This window comes from Agelaius tricolor, unplaced genomic scaffold (genome assembly GCF_023055355.1).
Source record: "Agelaius tricolor isolate 1412-34295 unplaced genomic scaffold, bAgeTri1.0.p SCAF_12, whole genome shotgun sequence".
Taxonomy (NCBI): Eukaryota; Metazoa; Chordata; class Aves; order Passeriformes; family Icteridae; genus Agelaius; species Agelaius tricolor.
The window spans coordinates 16724033-16744120 of record NW_027269272.1 but is presented as its reverse complement, the minus strand read 5'-3'; the positions used below and the strand labels follow the sequence as shown (position 1 = coordinate 16744120).

Here is a 20088-nt window from a genome sequence, read left to right as displayed (position 1 = left end):
CTGCTGCGCCCGCCGGGCCAGGCCCTGCTCCTGCCGGACCTTGGGGCCGTGCTCCTGCACCCCCCGCACCGCGCCCCGCGCCCGCCGCGCCCCGGGGCTGCCGCCCGCCGCCGCCTCCTCCGCGCCCCGCGCCCGCCGCCGCGCCCGCGCCGCCCCCCGCTCCCGGGGCCGCCGCGGCTCCGCGCCCGGCTTGGGGCTGCCGAGGGCGGTCACGGGCCCGGGCCGCTCGCCCCACTCCTGCAGGCTCGTCCGCTCACCCAGCGGCACCCAGTGCCACCGGCCCGGCCCCCCGCCGCCCCTCGGTTCCCCGCCGCCGGCCACCAGCTCCTGGCCGCGGGGCAGCGCCCCCAGCCCCGCCTCCTGCACGCCGCGAGTGAAGCCGCCCTGCTCCTGCACCCCCGGGGCCACCCCGCCGCCCTCCGGCACCGCCGGGCTCAACCCTCCGCCCTCCGGCACCCCCGGCGCCCCGCTCGCCCCCTGTCCCCGGATGGTGCACGCGGTGCGGGCCCCACCCCGGCCCCGCACGCTGGGGAAGCCCCCCCCCGCGCCGCGCCCCTGGAGCTCCGGCTCCGCCACCCCTTCCTCCCCTCCTGCCCCCCCGCCTCCTCCTACCGCCGCCGCCGGGAGCCCGGACGGCCCCCGACCCGCCCCCGGCCCGGCTCTTAAAGGCGCCGCCCCGCCGCTTTACGTAACGGCGGGGGTGAGAACGGACAGATGAATGGATGGACGCACGGACGGACGGACAGACTCACCGCGGGGCAGCGCCAGGCCCCGGGACCGATCCGCTGCACCGGGGACGCGGGCTGCCCTGCGCTGCCAAAATCCCTGCTCCCAGTTGAGTTGGAAGGGGCTGCTCCCCGTTCCCTCTGCCCCGGCGGGGCTGGTGCTGCCCGGCCGCAGCAGCGCTCCCGCAGCCCCGGCCCGGCCTCTCCGGACACTTTGCAGAGTTACCGCAGGGAGAGAGCTCTGCCAGGCGCGGGCAGAAGCTGCGGGAAACGACGTCCTTCCAACAAGTAAATCATCCCCGGGGGAAGAGGAGGGACCAGAGCTATGCCGGGACAGCCCATAAAGAGCGAGCTGGGATCCTGGAGAAGCTGCCGCTCATCCAAATAGTGCGACTTCTAGAGATGTGGTGCTTGTAAAGCAGAAGGTGAGACCGGAATGAGGGATGGGGGAGGACAGCAGAGAGAAACTGAACTTATTTGTTGATAATGCAGAGCCCCACACCCACGCAGTCTCACCTGAGCAGGCCTCTGGGGCTGAGGAGGCTGCTCCTGCCCTCCCAGAGCCGCCCTGGGCTCTAAGCAGTATCCACACTTGCATATCTACCTGGGCCCATAGGACCTCTAGGAGGATGAGGGGCAGGAAAAAGGCAAGAGCAAGTGCTGGCTTGCTGGGACACAGCCACACACAGGCTCCTCCAGCCACCTTCTCAACGGCAGAGACCTGCAAGGCCATGGGCAGAGGAAACCTGACATTTCATCCTCCTCCCATCATTCACCCATACATCACAGGTGTTTCAGAGTCAATGCTGTGATGGAGAGGCAGGAAGTAGGACACTAAAGGAGGGCGAGGTCTGGGGGTTTGCATACAGTTGTGCTCCTCCACCTCATTACCAGACTCCTTATTGCAGTTGTCTGTGATAAGGCAGGTCTCAGCTGAGCAGCACCATGAAGTTCAGATTTGTTACTGCACATCAACTAAGTGATACTGGAGCTGCTGCACAGCAGCCCTGATGGAACAGGACAACAGCCTCCCTCCAACTGCCCAAGCTCACCCATGGCCATACTCAAACAACAGCATCATGGCTTTGCAAGAAGTCACAAGAGAAGGTAAGTGTTCAAGCTTCAACATCTTTATTAAAGCAGACAGCAGGTAATCCAGAACCCCACAAGAGAAACTGACTGTTCAAGCTTCAAAAACACTTTATTCAAGCAAACAGCAGGTAAATCCAGAAACAGTTTAGCACCCCACAGCAGTCAGATGCCCGCAGTGAGCAAGGCATCCCAACATCCCAGTAGTCACGGCTGTGCTGCCTAGCCAGGAGACAAGCTTTGTCTTTTGTCTCTCTCTGCTGGCTATAAAGCACAAGATTAAGTTTGACATCAAGATGCATGCAAACACCACAGTGAGGACTCCCAGACAGCAGCTCTTAGATGCCATCCAGAGAAACTCCACTAGAAGCTAGAATGTCAGAGAAAACAGTAACACAGACAGGGCTGTAGGAAGTTAGAGAGTTAAGAAAAGTTAAGGAAGAACAACAAGTTGCACAAGCCTGGGCATCAGGTTTCTAGAGACTGATGAAAATCCAGCCCTCCAAGCTGGTGAGCACTGAGCTCAGTAACTAGGCTGGGGGCCAGTCCCTGCCCTTTCCTTGCAGAGCTCCAGCTGAACAGTGTTCCTTCCCTCAAGGACTACTGCTGGGCCTCAGGTCACTCGCTCAGGTTAGGTTTAAATGCCAGATCAAACTGCAGAATTTAGGTTAAAACTAAGCTGCGAGTTAGATTTAAATGCCAAATCAAACTGCAAAGAACAACCAACAGCCCCTGGGAACAGGCAGTGCAGTTTAGCAGGTGTCACACATCAGCAGTGCTCAGCTTCAGGTCACACAGCAGAGCAGCACCATTAGAGAGCTGACACTGATTTTCCTCCCTCCATTCAACACCCAAGGGGGCAAGACTGGAATTTCCTGCCAGAACTGGAGAGTGAGCAGCCCATGCCCACACACCAGCACCCTCCCAGTGCCGCAGCAGGCCAGCCTCTCTAAGTGCTACATGTACCCATCCAGAGCAGCGACCAGAGCCCTCCAGACAGCTATCAGCCCCAAGCCCTGCATTCACCTTTAATTCCTCAGGTCTTTGTAACTAATTTGAAGGAAATTTACAACACCACAGAGCACACAGTCTAACTTGCCTAGTTTCCACTAAACACTCAAGCACCACTCTTGTGACTGAAGGCAGGAAGCCAATTCAAGACAGCACAGCTATTTGAAACGGTTCAGCCTATGGAGAAGGAAGTGTCTAAGGATGTACATAACAGACTGAAGATTGTATCTGCATCACCACAGGAGAGTGAAAAAATAGGACTGCAGGAAATTAATCCATGTTAGATACTAACCATCAAGCTTCGCAGATGACGTTGCGTGATAAGCATAGAACAATTATGGGAAACACTGTCCCCGATAATTAAGTACACCCATAGTGCAACATATGGAGGTCACTGCCTCCGATATAACACTGTGGTAGGCAAAAACTACCTTGTTCTTTACACATTATGGGAGACACTGCCCCCGATAATGTCAGTTAGGTTTCATGATACATAAGGTACTGGAAGTTTGCAGGAAGCTGCCATTTAAAAATCGTGCCAATGCCTAATCTGATGTACAGGGAGTTTCTGTGTGTTGCCACAGGTGGAACTAGGGCTACACAGCAAGGCCCTCTGCTGGGACCAGGGCCAGGAAGGAAGCTGTGCTCCCTGTGAGAGCACACAGCATCCAGAAAAGGGAGCAGGAAGAAGTCTGAAGCCCACAGAAGGGCACAGACCCTGCAAGGAAGACAAATTTCTAGTATTGGAATTTCCACCCAGATTATCAGCATTTCAAGGATTACTTTGGAGCGCAACCTGGATACTCACTACCAGGTCTGCACCTTCAAGTTTCTTCCAGAGGGGTGTTTTCGCCACAGAAAGCTTAATCGCTAGTTTTCCAAAACTTTTTGAGGGTCTTGTTTTGATTATTTTAAATGCAAAGTTCCAGTATCATGTTTGATTGTAATAGCAGATGCTGCTTTATTCAAAAACGACAGTATAACTGTCATAATTATGGAAGGCACTGCTTCCGATAATTATCTTCTATAAAAAAAACACACCATTTATAGTGAACACTGTCACTGATAAATAAATAAAGAAATAAATATCTCAGTGCCAAACAAGAGCCAACCTGCAAAATGACATCAGTCAAACAGAGTTTGGCCAGCAAGAGACTCAATTTCACACAAGGCCCCTGAAGCAGCAAGGTCTGAAGTGCCAGTCTAAAGACATTTCTGCTGCAGGACTTGCTGAGGTGCCCACCGAGGATATCAAGGGGACATTGGATAATCTTTGGGTCATTTTCCCTGGGTATTGATACCTGCCTTGGCAGAAGCAAGCCTGCAAGACGTCACTGGGACCTTGCTGTTGAGTGAAGGCAGGCAGGCACTTCAGAGCTTGCTGATAATCCAGCACTTGCGGGCTATTACTACATTGTTTAATTTTTGAACTGCAGCTCCCTGCTAGAGAAGGGACCCTTGTTACAAATGTTCAGAGGAATCCATTCCCTGTTTTGTCACTAGGTTTAGGTGGCCAACAATTAAAAGCCTGAATAGATGAAGTACCTCCCCACTCAAGGTACCAGTTCAGGAAACACCTGAGCTCTTAGTTTTTAAGTACACTGGAGCAGCTGTACATGACTGGTTTGGACTGAGGTTAGGTGGGAGCCTGGTGAGAGACTTCATGGTAATCTTACTACTGCTTTACAACTGCCTCCTGTGAATTTGTCAAGGTGAGATTTAAATTTTATGCTCAACTTTGGTCAAAAATGTTTTGTTGCTAGAATATCTACAGGAAAGTAATGCCATGTTAGGGAGTGGGTTTCGCTTAGGTTTCAGAGGATTTGGTTAGGTTTTACAACATATAAGGTACTGGAAATCTGCAAGAAGCTGCCATTTAAAAATCATGCCAATGTCTAATCTGAGGTACAGGGAGTTTGTGTGTGTTGCTATAGGTGGAACTAGATCTACACAGCAAGGCCCTCTGCTGGGACCAGGGCCAGGAAGGAAGCTGTGCCCCCTGTGAGAGCACACAGCTCTCCTGTACCTTAGACGGGTAATCCAGGTGTTTGCTGTGTCTAGATTTCGTTGTCTGTATTCCAGATATCACCCACTAAAGCATTGGCAGCCCCTTTAATGGTCCAGGTCACCAGGGCCATCTGTTCTTTCAGCTCATTCACATCCACGCTGGTCTTGTTGGCTGCCAGCTGCTCCAGGTTCTCCAGCAGACTCCTCAGGGTGTGGCTGCCTCTGCCGAAGAAGATGTGGCGGAAGGGAGCATCTTTTGGTGAGAGGTATGGAGAGAGGAAGTCGTATTCCACCTGAGTAGAGGTACAAATAGAGGGTTATACTCTCACCTCCCAAGTTTTTCCTTCCTGATCTGCCCACCTCTGATCCCCACTCAGCCCTTTCCCACAGCAGCTCTGCAAGGGCCAGACCCTCTCTCATGAGCAAGCCATCATGTTGCCACTAAGCAAGTGGAAGAGACACCAGTCTGCACAATGCCCATGGCCCCTTAGGGAAAGGCCCATCCCAGCCAGCACTCTCTTCCTTTGTGAAGGAAGAAAAACCAGTTGAAGATACCCACCTTCATCATCCTGTCATTCAGGGCTCTGCGGACAATCCTGTTTTCCGTGTCACTGTTTTCGATGTCTCTTCTTAGTGCATCTGCAGCTCGCTGGAAGTCTCCACGAGCAAAATACAGCCAGTTCAAGGTCAGCCCCAGTTCCTGCAAGGGAGGAGCTGTTAGCAAACCTGATTTTCTTCTTTTGCTGCTCTCTTACCAAAAGAAAGTGTTGGTTTTTTTTTTTTTCTTGGCAGTTTAGCCAAGTAGCAGAACAAGTTCCTGGCAGGCTCTTCTGAGGTCACTCCCTACCCACAGTTTCTTGTAGATTTTCAGCAAATGTGCAAATGAGATGGAAAGCTGCACTATGCTGTGAATGACAACCAGAGAAGAAACTTCACATCTATTTCCTCAAGAGCTCATGACATCCAGATCAGCTAAATCTGTCTGCCACAGCTACTCTGCCTGCACAGCTCTATAAGGAGCATCTATTCTGGCCACACTTCGCTACCCTTTTATGTCTAAAGGGGAAAGGTGTCCATCCTGCTGTATCCACTGGCACAGGGCCTTATGAGCACATGGGCCCCATAATCATCAGGGATTTGGTGAACTCAGAGTCCTTCTAACCTTCACATTGCCATTGAAGTGCCAAAGCTTCTCCTGGAATGACAGCAATTCGTCACTGTATCTATCCAAGTCCAGGAAGAGCTCATGGTCATGGGTCATCCTGAGAGCTATTTGACCAGCAACTTCTGCAGCAGTACGCATGAGAGGATACAAGTTGACAGTCTTCCTTTTCAGGTTAGCCAAAGTGTCCTCAGTAGTGCCCAAAAAGGCATACTCGTCATCTTCCTGCAAGAAAGAAGGTATTGGAGTTAGCCAAGAATGCTTTTCCAGTGAGACTTTTTTCATCCCCCACCAAAGGTTGCTTGTTACCTCCCCCCCATCCCATCTCCCTGTGCTGCTAAGGAGCAAAGACTCAAGTGGCAAAACTCCAAAGCACTGGGAAGGGAATGGAGTTCTTGCATCTCATCCCTGACAGCTTTCAGTGACCAGCAGGATGTTCTGCTCAGGACAATGATATCACTTCCACAATGCTCTCTCTCTGCTTCTGACCAGCAGGCTGTAGAAGAGTTTTTCACTGATGCAGCAACAGATTGACATATTTCCATTGCTTTTAGCTTCCAATTCATAGACATCTGAACCTCCAGAAAAGCAAGTGACCCCTCTCCCCAAAAACCTGCAAGTATTCAGTACTCTGGAACAGAGGCTGTTAAGGCCAGCCTTGTCCCAGGAGCAGTCTTGACAGCAAGTACTGCCACAGCCACCAGGTCCACAGGCAGCACCTCCTCCCTCTGAGAGGCTCTTGCAAGGACATTGAGCTTGGACAGCACCTTTTGCCCTGCCACCAACTTTTGCTCTAAGATACCCTTACAGCACTCTGCATGGAATGAGCACACCAGGCAAGCACACATTACTTACATCGTAGAAACCAAAGGAAACCACTGGGATTCCTGAGTAGGCCAGAAAAGGGAACGCTGCATTATCCAGATCAAGGGGAACGCTGCAGAAAATAAGCACTGAGCAGTTACCAGCTGGTTTGGGCATCCCAGGAGAAAAGCTACAAGCTCTACAATTGAAGCTCTGAACCACCAGAACTCTAGACAAGACTGAAGGAGTCCCAACCAAATCCATGGCCATGTTTGTCCATTCCCTGCCACTGGACTTGGTACAAGGCTGTTCTTGTTCTGCAGGAAGGTGGCTGGGCTGCCTCAGCCAGCTTGGGGCAGCACAGTTAGTGCTGTACTGTTAACACTTCCCTAACCCCATGTCAGAAGGTAGAGTCCACCCAGACAACAGTATGGCACTCCAGCAGAATCCATACTGTTTGCTCCTTTATGAAGATCTGCTTTTTCCAGATGAAGGAGGTGAATGACAGTACTTACACTTTCTTTATCCAGTCAGGGCCAGCTCTGCTATCCAGGTAACGCAAATCGTCTGCAGGGTCCTTTACCTGCACAGAGATGAGAATCACTGCACTAGTTCTGACATCTGTTTGGGCTTCTAGCTCCATCCTGGAGCTTACACTGCTGTGCAGATGCCAGAGTAAGGTGTGCTCCCCTGACCTTTCTCCACACTGGCACATCTGCCACTGAACTGTGGCATTTGCTGATTTTAGATTCTGCATGTGGCAACTGCAATTCCCAGAGCCCAGTTGATTTCAGACAGGGCCCCTTCAGAATCCCAGGTTTTTCTCTTAAATGGGTCTTTCTCCTGTCAAGTGGGCAAAGTGACCCAGCACAGCTCTGTCTGCTTTCAGTTCCCCCTTAAAACCACAGTCACCTTGATCAGATCAATGCCCTTTAACTCACCCTCTTCATAGTTGTCTCCAGCAATGAGTACAGCAATGGGCTAGCAGAAATCTTGATGTCTGTGGAGCCTGCAAAAAATGAAAGGGTATTTGACATACTGGCACAATCAACCACTACTGCTAGAGCTGCCCACCCCTGATCTGCAGCTACAGTTGCTGAAGGACCTTCAACAGACACAGGACAGTCTACTGGGATTTAGCAGACTTGACTCCTCATGGCTTAGGCTGTACCAACCTCCCAGCTTCAATGACAGCAGGAGAATAAATGGAGTCATGCCAGTCTTCAGCCAAACACTCACCAGCCGCCTCCTGGCACAGCCCCCATTCCTAGAGGTTAAGGGATGTCTGTTCAAGCTATTCTAGTCCCACCCAATTTCAAGAAGTACTTGAAAGAGTAGCAGGTTACCCAGGACTGCAGTATCCAAGTTGATATAAGTGAATGCTTTGGCATGCAGCGTGGTGGAGTACCCCTAGAACAAAACAAGTATTTTAATAATGAGAAGTAGCAGTCCAACCCCAGAATGTTTAATCCACAGGAACAACTGCACAGTCATCCTGCAGAACTCTATTAAACAACCAATACCTCCAGCCACTCGGTAGCACCCACAGCTCCGTACTCTCCTGCACTCCAGCTAGCAAAGATAATGCTGCGCCGTGGTTTGTAGTCATCTGTAAAGAGAGAGAGACTCAGAGGTCTGCCCTTTCCCCATGGAGATGCAGATTAGCACTGCGGGCCTGGGATGATGAATTGCCTGCTCCTCAGACAGCGCTGCTGCAGAGAAATGTGCCCGTCGCACGGACACTGTACCCTGCCCCCACATGCTGCAGGACTGCGCAGGAGAACAATGCTGTCTGCATTTCCACTCTGTTTAGCTGCCTGAGCCCAAAATTAACCCTGGAGACAACTGTGCTCACACTAACTGCCACCATGAAGTCCCCACTGTTCCAGCTGGTCAAATGCTTCAGAGTTTTCCCACTTGGAGCCTGGCTGTCCAAGAGACAGCTCAAGTTTAAGGTTTGCATCCCGTGTTATCCAAGGACACGCTGGTAGTTGAGACATGCCAGATACAGGCAGGCAGTCCCTTGGAAGTGAATGCTCATTGCAGGCAAGTTATATTTGACAAGAAACAGCTTATCAGGAAGCTTTGTCAGATTCCCTACACCTTCTAAAGGACTGCTTTGCAACTGGGCTCTCCAGTGTTAACACACAGAGAGCTAGACCTGCATCACTACCCACCCTCATGCTTTTGTCCACAAATATTTACCATTTTTCACCATGTCTGAGATCACATGGGCAAGTTCCAACAAGATGGCAGTGCCAACTCCAGCCTTGGCTGCTCCTGGCCCCCAGGAGTCTCTCTGGGCTCCAAGCACAACATACCGGTCTGTAAAGGAGACAAGATCAAGACCTGAGCTGCACGCTTCAAACTGCAAAGACCATTTATGAGAAGAGCAGCTTTCAGTTCTGTATTAGGAAGAGAGTGTGCAGTCTGATCCCTGAATGTGGCACACTGAGTGCTCTCATTAGCCTTTCCCTGGTGGCATGGTTCAGATTTTTCTCTGATGCTCAGGGGAAGGCCTTGGTTCTGCTGAGAAAGAACTGTCATCTGTCTGGGAGCAGCTGTCCCATTCCAATGACCACAGAAGGGTTCCTCTCAAGACTGAGCCACAATGCAGCTGCATTACCTGGTTCTTCAAATCCCTTGATAACACCAAAGATGTTCAGAATCTTCCTATCCACCATAATGTTGTTCACAGTCAGTTTCACTGTCATCTTGCTGCCACTGCTCACTGTCACCTTACATCCCATGATATCAGCTCTCCACTCCTCAAGGCATTTGTCTCCATCCATTTTTCTGAGAGAAAAAGAAGATCCTTTGAACTCGTTATCCAGCTCTGACCGTGTTTAGCTCTGGTGTGAAAAATGCACACCTGCAACTGCAGGTGGAACCTGGTTCAGGGCCTGCCTCAGAGAGAGTTTGCAGTTCTGTGCCACTAATTATGCAGGGAGGGGTAGAATGCATAGGCCAAGAGGAATACAACACTAGATTAAGTTCAATCTTTAAGGCATGAGACATGGACTCAAGTGACTCTTCTCCAGCCAGTTCCAGAACATGCTCCCTGCTACACACAGCAGAGAGCAGCAGAGAGCTCTGTCTTACAGCACCTCACACCATCCTCAGTCCTGGCAAGAGGCAGCACCTCAGCCTGCATGATAGCAGAAACACTTACCCAAACAGTCTGGCTGCTGCTTCTCTAGAGATAGTTTGGACAGGAATTTGAGGTAGTCCAGAAGATTCCACTGGTGGGAACTGGGTGTGGTTGAAAGAAGGGAAGCCTGGGGTGAAAGGGTCTCCAGTTCCAAGGTGGGCCTGTTAAAAGCAAGAGGAGTCCCCAAGTCTCACCACAGTCCCAACAGTTTTCATCTACACAAGGACACTGCTGGACTGGCCAGGCTGCAGCCTCCAGTCAGAGAGGTTCTCAAGAACAACCAGGGGAACCAGTTACATACTCACATGTGCAAAGGGGACATAGGAATCTGCCTTCCTGTCATTTGAGGGGCCCGGGTACATCAGGACACCAACTGCTCCCTCCTTTCTGGCATTTGCAACCTGCAGCAAAGAGAAACATTAAGTGTACATCTGCATTGCAAGCAAGGGGAGTCCAGGCAAGAACATGGAGTAATGGTGTGAAGGTTGTGCCTTTCAGTGCCCAACTCCACAGCAGATTTTAACAGCTACCTGACAGATACACAAGACAGCTGAATCCTAGCAGCTCAGCCCTACTTCAGGCAAACTGTGTCTAACATCCTTATGAACAGTCAGGACACACCACAGTGTCTCAGTCTATGATTCTTTCAGCTCATACTTGCTCCTTGGAGCAGCTTAAAATGTTACATTATTTAATTTTGATTATGCTCCATCCATGTTCCCAAGATGAGGTTAGTCTCAAGACAAGCAGCCACTGGAGGCTCATCTTCACCCAGAAAATGGTGGCAGAGTGGACTGGCCAGGTTCCTGTTTAACACACCTACAACCCAGCTCTGGTATGCCACTGGTACAGACAATCTTGTACAGCTAGACACCAGTTTGGAAAGTGGGAATGGGATTGGAGAACCAGTGAGCACATTTTTTAGAAGCACTTTCTGACTCTGCCTGTCTCAGATGCCTGCAGACAAGGCTGAGTCCAACTGCAAAGGATCCTGTGCCCCAGCCCCCCCAGGAGCACCCATCTGAGGGGCAGCTCTGGGTCAGTTATGGAACAGGCTTGCATATTGAAACACCTGGATCCTTTAGCCTGCTTGGCTATTTGGTTCTGTTCTCTACAGAGGGAACACTACAGCAGCATGCATGGCCACCAACTGGATACAGTACCAGCACTGCCATGTGGTCCAAGGAACAGTCAGCAAGGGCCCAAGTTACATACTGCAGCCAAACTTTGAAAGTATCTGGCTACAGCAGCAAGAGGTGTCCTGGAGGCAAGGCTGTCCTGCTTCTGGCAGCCTTATGGCTGTCTCTAGTGATATTAGCCAGCTCTGCTCCCAGGCTGGCTCCCAGCCCCAGCACTCCAGAGGTCTGGTTGCTCCAGCAAACTGCCCGAGGCCAAGAAGAATTGCACCATGAACAGTAACAAACTCTGCTCAGCCTCAGTGTCCAGACCTGCACGTGGAGCTTTAGTGCAAACAAGCAAGACCAGGCCTGCAGAACAATCCTACATACATGAGTTCTACAGACCTAAAAAAGACATACCTCTGCACCTCAAACAGTAGGAAGCATAGCTTCCTGCTGCCAAGTCTAGCCAGGCTTTGGGGCAGACACGGCTTACCTTCTCAGCAAGGGTTATTTTTCCAGCTCTGAAGATGATTATAGCTCCATTCATTGAAACACCCAAATTTCGTATCTTCTGAAAATCTTCTTTCAGTCCGTAGTTCACATAGACAGGTTTGCCCTGCAACAGAAACACTGGTTATGAATGCAGCAGTCCTAAGTCAGTAAGATACCTGAAACAGCCTACAGAGTCACTGTAGCAGCAGTCCTAAGTCAGTAAGATACCTGAAACAGCCTACAGAGTCACTGTAACAGTGACTCCTGCCAAAGCAGGGAGCTGAAGCTCAGCAATGTAAACTGATCCAGTGCAAGACGCCTGTTGGAGCAGCGCTTCTGCCAAGGTTCCTGTCTGGATTCCAGCAGGGAAGTTTAAAGTTACTCCTGCATTTTGCTGCAGTAAGAATACTATGTGGGCCCATTTCTCTCTCCCCACCCTACCCAGCTCTCTTAACTGGGGAGGACTTTATACATTCCCTATCTTAAAGGGACTTATTTTTTTAAGTGTACAGCCACATTTCCAGGATTCTTCTGGAGTCACTTACAGTAACTGTGCCGCTCTTGCTGTATGCCACATATGCATCAGGACTCTCCAACTCTTCTTGACTATCTTCTATAATGAACACTTGGTTCCTGCTGCTGTTAAATGTAGAGAGACAGCGTTAAACTCTTTCACACAAGATTTTAATTAGCTCAGTATTCCGAGTTAGTATTCTGACTGTATTCAGTCTGTGCTCTAAATTCTGATCAAGTCAATGGAGCCCAAAACAGGCAGACTCATCCCAGCAAATATCTTCCATGCAAAAATCTCTGGAGCTGGTCAGAGACATTAATGAAGGCTGATTTCTAAGACCAGTAGCAGAAAGAATATCTGCTTCCAAGTCTCTCAGTCACCTCCTAAGAGAAGCTGAGCAAACTAATTTCCCCTGATAAAAAGAGGAAGTAAGACACAAGGGTGTGAGCTGTCAGACATCACAATGCCTGGTGACACCCTCTTGGGCTACTGGAGGAGCCACTGCCAGGTGTGCAGCCCTGTCTGGGTGACAAGACAGAGAAACCTGTGCCAGCAGTTTTAGACACAGGGAATCTGCCTTTCAGCTGAGTTTTCACTCAAGTTTGTTTTCTGTCCACTTCCTAAGCATACTTGGAGGAAACAGCTCCCCCAGGAAACATCCAGAGTTCTGCTTCAAGACCCTCTGGATTTAGAAAGCCTGAGAAGAGGCAGGAGCAGTCATTGCTTAGCTAGATTGAGGCTGACTTTGCAGAGTGGTAACTTGCTCACAATTTTCACATAATTTAAGCAGAAATGACACGTTTGCTCAAGACTGCAGGTATCCATGTACTTGTATCCACGTACAGGTATCCAGGTGCCATATGGACGAGATGGGTAATCTCTTCTTTAACATACCTGCCTTTATCCTGCAGCCTAACATAGTGCTCATCATTCCACACGTCATCCAAGCGGAAGCTGGTGAACTGGTCATGAATGTGGCCGGCAGTGCCCTCATCTTCAGCTTTGCCAGCTTCAAAAGAAGTCTTACTTTCTCTTTGCCTGTAGGTAACAGATATATACATATAGCTTAGACTACAGCACCAGGCTGCACTGCAGCCTGCAAAGCCATTTAAGCCTGAGTTTAAAACACGCCACCTTACACAAGGCCCTTGTTCTCCAAATGAGCCCAAGTTCTGCTCACAGGCTGTGACTCTCTCAAAGCTCTAGATAAACCTTCTGGAACCCTTACCTCAGGTTGGCCTCAAGACGTGCAGTTGACAGTTTAGATGACAACATTTTCCTTAATACAGGCCAGTATAAGATACGTGGTCCAGGAACCTCTTCTTCCTCCATTCCATCATCTGAGTAGTAAGATGCAGTAGGAGTCATCTCGCAGTTGCCACTTCCATCCAGACACCTGTTAACCCTCTGCATGCGTCCACGATAACTCAGGTAGCCGATCAGAAACCCTGTGGAAAGAACAGGAATTTCTTTGTGCTGCAGAAAGATGACTGAACCCCACCACACAGCTTCAGAGTTGAGATACATCTCTGCTCTCACCATTTTTGACGAGCTGGCTTACCCAAGGATAGACACATACGCAGCCTGACATTTTGCCTGAGCTGGCATGTTTTAAGGGGCACTGTAAATCTGATCTTGCACTTGGCAGAGTCCCTCCAGCACCACTTAGAAAGGAAAATATTCTCTTTAGGCCACTGGCATTGTTAAAACCTTAAGAGACAAGTACCAAAGGCTTTACTCATCTGTTGACCCATATCTCTACAGAAGCGTTAGGAGTTAATGGAGGGAAAACCAAAACTTTGACACAGACCAGTCTTCCCTTCAGCTAAGTCACAGCTCTCCACAATCAAACTGCACGATTCTTCGTGCCAGTGCTGTACCATAAATCTGATCTAGACATACTTAGTGACAAGAGGCTGTGGCCTGGATCCCAGTTGTTGAATTATCTCCAAGAACAATACAGATTGAAATGTAACCACCTCAGATTACATTCAATACTGGAGTCCACTTCATGCAGTTGCCTCCCACCCTTCCTTACCAATCAAAAGGAGGAGGGCAGCTGCCATGATTACAAAGCAGAGGTTCTTGCCATTCCTCCGTGGAGGAGGCATGCTGGCATGCAGGTGCTCTGGTCTCCCAATTTCCCCTGCTTCCTCCTCATCAGCAGCCAGGTTCATCTCCACGTGGCTGTTATCTCCGTCCGTTTGCCGGGCAATGCTGAAGCGTGTGTACGATGTTGGCTCGCCACTGAACTGTGAGGAAAGGCAGTCAGGAGATGGAAGAGTTGGCTACACCAGCCTGCAGTCCTTGCAGTCAGCTGCACCTGTGCTCCACCCCAAACACTGCTGGTCCATCTGCAGCTGCCCCAGTGCAGCGAGCATTTGGCTGTCAGTAAGTCAAGATGGATGCTTTAAACACAGACAAGACTCAAACCCACTCAGGGTCTCCAGAGTCTATTTAGATTCCATTTACCCTGCACAAGTTTGGAGCCACACTGATCAGTCTAGCCTGGAGTCTTACAGATATGAAGTGGCCAATGGCATCAGCATTTCCCACGTGACCCCATGGCTGAGGCTGATTCAAGCAGAAACTCCTGCTTTTAATCAGCAGAGCACAGATCAGTCTTGACTGTGTACAATATACACTTTGATGAACACAGAGGAAACAGAAAGCAACTGTTCACGGGCCTTTGAGCCACATCCACTTTGATGTAAATACTCTCATCCAGCACCTGGATAATTTCGTATTAAACTGCCCTATGGCTACCCTTAAATTACACTATTACACATATGGTAGTATTACAAAGCAGCTATGCTGAAGAGAGATGACCCTTGGGCATTATGCTAGCTAACATGAAAGCTGAGGCTACACCTCTTGCACCCACCAACAACTGGCACTGTTTGACAGGTTTTTACCAGTGCCCAAGCAGAGCTTTTAGTCTGGAGCCCACTTTCCTAAACAGGTGCAAGGCACAGCCCAGCCTCCCACAGAACAGCAGCCCATGCACAAGGCAGCTGCTCAGATTAACTCAATTCCAGGCATAGCCAGACACTGGCAGAACCACTCCTCTTCCATTAGAGATGCTGAAATTGCCTGCAGCCATGGTTCTGCTGGGGAGTAGAGTGAGACTGGCAAAAAGGAATAGCTTTGGGAGCAGCACTCTCCTTTGTATTGGAGAACACCTGGTAACAAGCACCCAAGCCCTGTTACAACCTCAGCAGCTCATCCACAGTTCTCAGCTCCCTCTCAAACTGTATGTCAGAGCTGGAAGTGAAGACACCAGATATCTGCTTGCTTGGGCAAAAGAAACCAGTGTCATTTCAGACTTGCAGTTCCACTCTGACCCACACTAACCACAATGAAGTGGCTGCCTGCTCATATTTTGGAAAAGGGCAACACTGCAATCTGTCCTAACACTCTCCCTGCCCAGCTGCTCCACAGCTTGGCTTCCCTCACACCTGAGGCATGTCCTCACACAGAGGACATGCCCCAACCCTATATATCCTCCATTCTTGTTCAGAGACCAAACCACCACACTCTCAGTTGTAGCCTTGGGTCATTTCACAATCCAAGCTCTCTAGAACCAGCAGGCTTGGCTGAACAAGTTCCTGCACATTTGTTTCAAGCACAGGTTGCTTTCAAAAGCTGGACTTGTGGTTGAATTCCCACCCCCCAAGTAACAATAGAACACATGTTGATTGTCCCAGTAGGCATTTGAACGGCTTCCTCAGCAGCACTTCCTTCTGCAACTTTATTCAAGGCCTGCCCCCCCTTTCTTAACAGCCCTCAGAGACCCAAAACACGATAGCAGCTAACGATAAACCCACCAGCATGAACTGCTTGAGCCACTTCCTTATCATGGCCAGCTACTTGCAGTGACATTTGGCTCACCACCCATACAGCAGCACCTAACGCTGCTTTGGATTTATCTTCTCCAATACTGATAAGTAGTGATATTTTTTAAAATAAATATAGCTCCCTACTCATCAAGTATCTTTCATACAGTTCCATCAACACAGCCACCTGTTGCACAGTTTAGCTATACTCAATTCTCCAACTCATGTATGTTCAAATAGACAATGAACTACATGGAAAAATATAAAAATAATACTATACATATTATTATCATTACATATTATATGCATAAACATATAATCTCATACACAGATGTTGTTGAACCTTTCTTCTGCAGTATCATCAGCCCACCAAGAGACAAACAGCATTGGGGTACCATGTCTTACCAAGTTAGAGATTGCTGCCCTGGCATGATCCATTGCCTTCTGGACAAATGCAAACCAACTTCACCAAAGCCCTAGAAGTTCAGAATACAACAAGGTTAGGCTGTTCCCTTCCACTACATTACATACCTGAGATCAGTTACTGCCACTAGTGCACTGCTTGCCCACGGATTTTCTGTGCATACTTCCACCTGTCACTACATTAGTGAACCTGCATGAACCTTGAATGCAACCTAGAAGTTCCCATGGCAATGATCAGCTCAAATCAACTCTTTCTATTGAACTTTGGGCATACTGACAGGCATACAAACAAGGAATAGTCTCCAATGGCTAAGTTCAGCCAAGGGTCTTATTAATGGTGGGGACACCTCCATTTAGGGAGTGCTGGCAACAGGCATTTACTCAACTGCCACCATGGAGCCCAGATATCTAGATATCCTGGGCTCTGTCTCAATGACAGGAAGAGTCCAGCTGGAAAAGAGAAGTCACATAAGGCCACAAGGCAAAGCAGCACAAACTCCAACCCCGACAAAACACTTCTAATACAAACACCCCTCCTAGACAGCCATGTTCTCTACAACTTTATGAAGGCAATTTCTGTCTTGAAAAGTCTCTGAAAAATCAATAAGAGCATCTTTCCAAAATAATTTCAGCAACTTTTAAAATTCTAAGTTCTCTGCAAACAGCAAACATATCTGAAAGGTAAACGGAAATTGATTTACTTCTCCATTTCTTCCTGAAGAAGGTTTGCAATTTAGCGAGTGACCAAACAGGTGCTGAGGTTGAGAGCAAGCAACCTGAGTATGCCCTCAAGCGCCGCTGCTAATAGGTGCTCTGGTCCTCAGGTGCACGTGGATTAGCTCTACACCTGGGAGCTCTGCAAGGTTTTATTTGGAGATCAAAGGTTAACAGTGGCCATTGCTTATTTCATCTTTTATTTAGGGCAAGAACACGTGGAGGTGAAACCCCGACATATTAGAGAAGCCTTCCCCAAGCGACAACCTGAGGCCGCAGGCTCCTATCAAGGCACAAGTGCACTGAGCATGTGGAGGGTCTGCTAAAAGGAAACCCGGGAAGAGGCAGGGAAGCACAAAGGGCCTGCGGGCATCGCCCTGGCAGGGATGCTGGCCGGGTGCGCGATACCTCCCCGAGCCCCTCTAGCCAGGCCCCGATCTTTCAGAAATACGGCAACGAGAAGAAAAAGAGCGAAAAGCGGGCACGTTTGAGCAGCCACCCCGCGGGGCTGGGCGGCTCCGGTGTGGCCAGCAGGGCCCAGCTGCGGGCTGCGCGATAAGCGGCGAGGCGATAGGCGGGCGGCCGCGGGCACGTCTGCCCCGTGCCGGCCCGTCAAGGTCGCGGGCTCTGCCGCATGCGGCGCGGCCCCCGGCGCCAGCAGGGCCCCTGCGCCGCCGCGGCTCCCGCGCCGCCTCCCTTCCTCCCTTTCTCCGTCCGTCCGTCCGTCCCCGCCTCCTGCCCCACTCCCTGGCCTTCCACTCCCGCCGCGCCGCGCCTCCGCGCCCGCTCACCCGCAGCAGCTCCAGCGCCGCGCCGGGCTCCTCTGCGGCGCCCGTAGTGCAGTTAGCGCGGGCCGGGATTGGCCCAGGCGCGGCCCAGGCTCGGAACGCCCCTACCGGGCAGGGCAGGCCCCGCCTCCCTCCTGCCCTCAGCACGTTCCCGCCGAGGCTGCGGCTGCTCGTGGGGCTGCTCATGGCGCTGCTGCGGGCCGCGTCCTACCGCCCCACAGCCCACCCAAGGGCTCGGGCTGCTGTGTGCACCCCCGGCCTTGCTGCGCACAGGGAACTTAAGGAAGCACAGAACCATAGAGCAGAGCTCCAAGATCATCCAGTCCAGCCATGAACCCAGCATCACCCCTGTAACCACTAAACCGTGTGACCCGGCATCTTTTAAGCACTCCAGGGGTCACGATTCCATCGCCTCTCTAGAAACCTATTCCAGTACCTGAAACGGTGAAAAATAAATTTCTAATACCTAATCTGAATCTCCCATCTCAGCTAAAGGCCATTTCCTCTAATCCTCTCACTGCAGGCATAGTAGAAGAGACTTGTCCCCTCCTCACTACAACCTACTTCCTTGATAAAGAATGAAGCTGCTTGCTTTATAAATTGCCTTTAGGTGCCCTTGATACAGTGGAGGAGTCACAAGCGGCATGTGTTTCAGTGGCTGCACACCAAGTTCCAGCTTCCCCCAGAGGAAGGGCTTGAAGTGGGGCAGGGAGATGAGGTTAACAACTCTTCGTGGGAAGGCATGCTTGTACCACAGTAGAAAAAGGAGTGGGTCACAGATTTAGCATTCCCACCCTCTCAGCATTTTGAGGGATGAGGGCCTCCCTTGCTCTGGCTTGGGAGGCTCTCAGCACCCTCAGGTCCCAGCAAATCTCATATGCTCAGGGCTGCCTTTTTAGATCTCAATGGGCAGAGACACCCAAGGTGCCTTTCCTTTGTGTTGGGCTGCACGGATTGCTATTTAATTTGTACAACAGGAAGGTATTATGACTTCAAGCCCCTAAACACAAGAAGTATGGACAGCCTGCATCAGGACACAGGCTGTGGCCCAGCATGAGAGAAGGTCACTGCTTCCAGCCTCAGTCCTTCAGCTCAGGACATCCCTCAAAAGCATGTCACAGCTACAGAACGCTTCAAGGTTTGTGTGTGCGCATGTTCTGCAGTACTGTGCTCATTTGTCCCTTGCTCATTAGAAAAATAAATCAGTAGGCCCGGATTATTGCCTCAAATCCTCTCCCAAGAAAGAAGGATGGGAGCAGAAAGTTTGTAGTTTGGCAGAACACATGATTTGCAAAGAGGATTATGTTTGGTGAAAAGCAATACATTCCTGTGCTGATAAAAGGGGGATTAGCTAGACCTGAAATTCAGCATGGAGGACTGGAGACAAGTCTGTAAAGCGTCTCTCAGGCAAAATGTGCTGGCGGACCTGCCAGTTCTGTTTACCAGAGGAGGTCTGAGCTGGGCTGTCTCCAGATTCATCCCTCAGCAGCTGTGATGATGCCAGTCATGGGAAGGGGAACCATTGAGGAAAACCATTGTCACTTGGCATGTGACTGACCCATGGGACAAGGTGCTGGCTGGTGCCTTGGCCCAAGGGTTGTAAGAGGGTTCAGAAAGAGTTCAGATCAGTCCTGCAGGCTGGACGCTCCGCTCATTTCTCACCACACCAGCCTGGATGCAGCTGCCGCTCAGGAAAGCGTAACCCAGGGAAAGCGGCTGCAGCCCTGCCCTGTTTTTTATGTTCCTCCTGGGCTCCCCCCACCAAGCCCTAAGCTTCCTTTACCTGTGCGCAGCGTGCCAGGCGCAGGGCAGCGATTCCACGCCGAGCTCCTGCCACAGGAGGGACACCTGCAGGGCGCTCAGGGTCCGGACGTTCCCCAGAGCAAGGTCACAATGCTCAAGGAAGGCGGCAATGGGATTTATTCGGTTCGCCCTGCCTCCCTTCCGGCACAGCAGGGGAGGTGCCAGCCCCAACCCGCCCTGCAGACACTCGCTGCAGGTGTTTTCCATTCCCCATCACAACATGCCTGTGCCCGGCAGTCAGTTCCCCATTTCTACACGTGCAGGAAAAAGAGAAGAAAGCTGACATTCTAGAAATTCAGACATTTTTGCACCTCAGCTGGTTTTGGTGGTAAAATACTTTAAAATGAGTGTTCTTCAAAAGCAGTGTTGTGTACCCCTGAGCAGTGGAGTGCCCTTCACCTTGCAAGGGACTGGGAGCTGGCTGGCGATGGGCGCTTGGTGGCTGGTG

General features: G+C 50.6%; 1 protein-coding gene across 3 annotated transcripts; it reads right to left on the bottom strand.

Annotated features, from left to right (window-relative positions):
* Nucleotides 1-1839: 1839 nt before the first annotated feature.
* TFRC (transferrin receptor) lies at nt 1840-19639 on the bottom strand. 3 transcript variants are annotated; one of them, XM_071437805.1, is made up of 19 exons: nt 19621-19639; nt 16318-16388; nt 14115-14328; nt 13305-13524; nt 12971-13114; nt 12108-12201; nt 11564-11686; nt 10255-10350; nt 9971-10110; nt 9425-9594; nt 9004-9123; nt 8322-8407; nt 8145-8208; nt 7740-7807; nt 7314-7381; nt 6850-6931; nt 5995-6219; nt 5392-5532; nt 1840-5125 (listed from the first exon to the last, which is right to left on the bottom strand). In XM_071437805.1, the coding sequence occupies exons 2-19, from the start codon at nt 16348-16350 to the stop codon at nt 4883-4885; spliced, it is 2331 nt and encodes a 776-aa protein (XP_071293906.1). In that variant the 5' UTR covers nt 16351-16388; nt 19621-19639; the 3' UTR covers nt 1840-4882. The 3 variants fall into 3 exon arrangements, with proteins under 3 accessions (XP_071293906.1, XP_071293905.1, XP_071293904.1); XM_071437804.1 differs by lacking the exon at nt 19621-19639 and adding an exon at nt 17841-17935; XM_071437803.1 differs by lacking the exons at nt 16318-16388; nt 19621-19639 and adding an exon at nt 17841-18038.
* Nucleotides 19640-20088: the final 449 nt, after the last annotated feature.